The sequence below is a fragment of the Octopus bimaculoides genome, chromosome 12 (assembly GCF_001194135.2).
Source record: "Octopus bimaculoides isolate UCB-OBI-ISO-001 chromosome 12, ASM119413v2, whole genome shotgun sequence".
Lineage (NCBI taxonomy): Eukaryota > Metazoa > Mollusca > Cephalopoda > Octopoda > Octopodidae > Octopus > Octopus bimaculoides.
Window position 1 is genome coordinate 38,073,089 of NC_068992.1, and position 2,297 is coordinate 38,075,385.

The 2,297-nt window shown below is 36.3% G+C and overlaps 1 protein-coding gene across 1 annotated transcript in view; it reads left to right on the forward strand.

Moving 5' to 3' along the window:
• LOC106880959 (glyoxylate reductase/hydroxypyruvate reductase) overlaps positions 1-2,291 on the forward strand; it is a 32,219-nt gene extending 29,928 nt beyond the window's left edge. Inside the window, exon 3 of the mRNA XM_052972141.1 lies at positions 1,555-2,291. Within this exon, the coding sequence (XP_052828101.1) occupies positions 1,555-2,153 (599 nt within the window). The 3' untranslated portion in view covers positions 2,154-2,291. The remainder of the gene's footprint in view (positions 1-1,554) is intronic.
• Positions 2,292-2,297: the final 6 nt, after the last annotated feature.

A 2,297-nucleotide genomic window follows, 5' to 3' on the forward strand; every position in this document is an offset into this window, starting at 1 on the left:
GGGTTCCGGGAGACAGCCGAGGATGACAGGATGACAGAGGAATGCACTTATATATATATATATTTATATATATCCCTCTATATCTGTAGATGGGATAAATAAATGTCTGGCTGAAGAGGATTAGATATTATTCTGTATATAAATCTTGGTTCTCATTTCTTCTGATAGTCCTCTGTGCATTTCTTCATATCTTCAATTCTGTTACAACAGTGAGGCCATCAAAATAAATGTTGTTCCTCTTCTGTGGTTCCTTGAATCATTTCTTTGGTCCTTCCTCTTCTTCATTGACCAGGTTGTAGCTAGTTGTTGAGGTTCAAATGGGGGAAGATTCATCAGAAGAACTGTCTGGGTTTGAGGAAGGATTTCTGTGTATGTAATCTCTCATCTCAACACCTGACTAAAAGGATTCTCTGAAGACACTGACTGATAATGGCCTCCAGGTTCGTAACCCTTTTAACATTTAAACCAGCCATATCTGGCTTAAACATTCTACCTGTTTTATGCTAAAACTGACCAGATTAGGCCTCTTACACTTACCCTGCAAAGTCATTCTGAAAATTAACAATCATATCTTTGAAATATCAAAGCTACAAGATAATACAGGATTAATAATCTGAATTGTAAAGGGTTAACATGTGGTTCATGTCTTGCACCCATACAGGAATGTGGAAACGATCTAGACTGTCATATAAACAAAAACTTCGATACAGAAGCTAAAATGGTTGCTTACAAAGATTTCCTTTGAGCCTTCCATGTTTTGTCACGTGAAATATATTAAAGCTGTTCGATAGCAAACTGTTTACTCCTTGAGTTCAAATCTTGCTGAGGTTCATATTGCATTTCACCCTTGTGGGGTAAATAACGTAATTATCAATTGTGCTGGGACAGTATAATTGGCTGCAAGGATTTATTACACTGTACCTGTTAACTTGTTACTAGTCATGTCATTCTATCAAATGTATTCATTATTTATTCACATTGTTTTAGATTTGTAATGCATTCTCATTGTTATGAGATTTTGATGAATGTGATTATTTTTAGAATGACATTGTGGGGTAGGTGTGAGAAACCAGATCTGGCCTGTTTGAATATAAAAAAAAAGTAGAATATTTGGGGTAAATATGGCCAGTTTATATGCTAAAGGATTAAAAGGTAGCAGCATGCTGTTAGAATGTAATGGGTAAGTCACTCCAATGATTCTAAGTTCAAATTCCACTGGGGTCAACTTTATCTACAGAGAGAGATAAAAGTAAAGTACCATCAAGTACTCTGGTTGATGGTATTGAATTGCTGTTTCTTCAGAATTGCTTGCTTTATGCCTAAATTAGTAACCATTATTAAAATGTCAGCCTAAAGCTTTACAGTATTTAGTAGCATCCATCCTTCCTGTATTCCATCTTCAATTGTTTTCACCCCCACCACCCATTCTGAGGCTGATAAAATAAGTATTAATGATGAACTAAATTTTAATCATTGATTATGACTCTTAAAATTTCTAACCTTTTGCTAATGTAAAAAAAAAAAAAAGTAAAAAATATTTCTTCGCATTTTTAGGTATTGCTGCTGTTCGAAATGGCAACTGGGGCCTCTGGAAACCAATGTGGATTTTAGGATCTAGTTTTGCAAACCGCACCATAGGAGTTCTTGGTATGGGAAGAATTGGATATGGTGTGGCTCGGCGCATGAAAGCCTTTTGTATTTCTCGTTTAATCTACCATGATATCAAAGAATCATCATTTGCTCAAGAACTTGGAGCAGAATTTGTTGATCTGGAAACCATACTGAAAGATTCGGATGTCATCTGTATTTGCTGTAACCTGACTCCAGCAACGCATCATCTCTTCAACAAAGAGAACTTCAAGAAGATGAAGAATACGGCAATTCTTATCAATACCAGTCGTGGCGGTGTCATCAATCACGATGATTTATACGATGCCCTAAAAAGTCATGAAATTGGTGCTGCCGGACTTGATGTCACTGAACCTGAACCACTGCCGAAAGATCATCGTCTCAACAAGCTACCAAACTGTGTAGTCACACCACACATGGGTAGCAACACTTGGGAAGCTCGGAACAACATGTCTTACAATGCTGCTCTGAACATCGTTTCTGTCTTTGAGAACCAAACTCCTATAGGAAAGATTAAGAATTAAAGAAGTTTTCAGAAAAAGTCATGTTATAAAGAGATCATAATTACCATTGTTATAATTCTTCTTCTTATTGTTGTTATGAACATTATTATATCATTAGGGGGCAGTGGATTAGCAGAATCATTAGAGCATTGGACAAAATGCCTT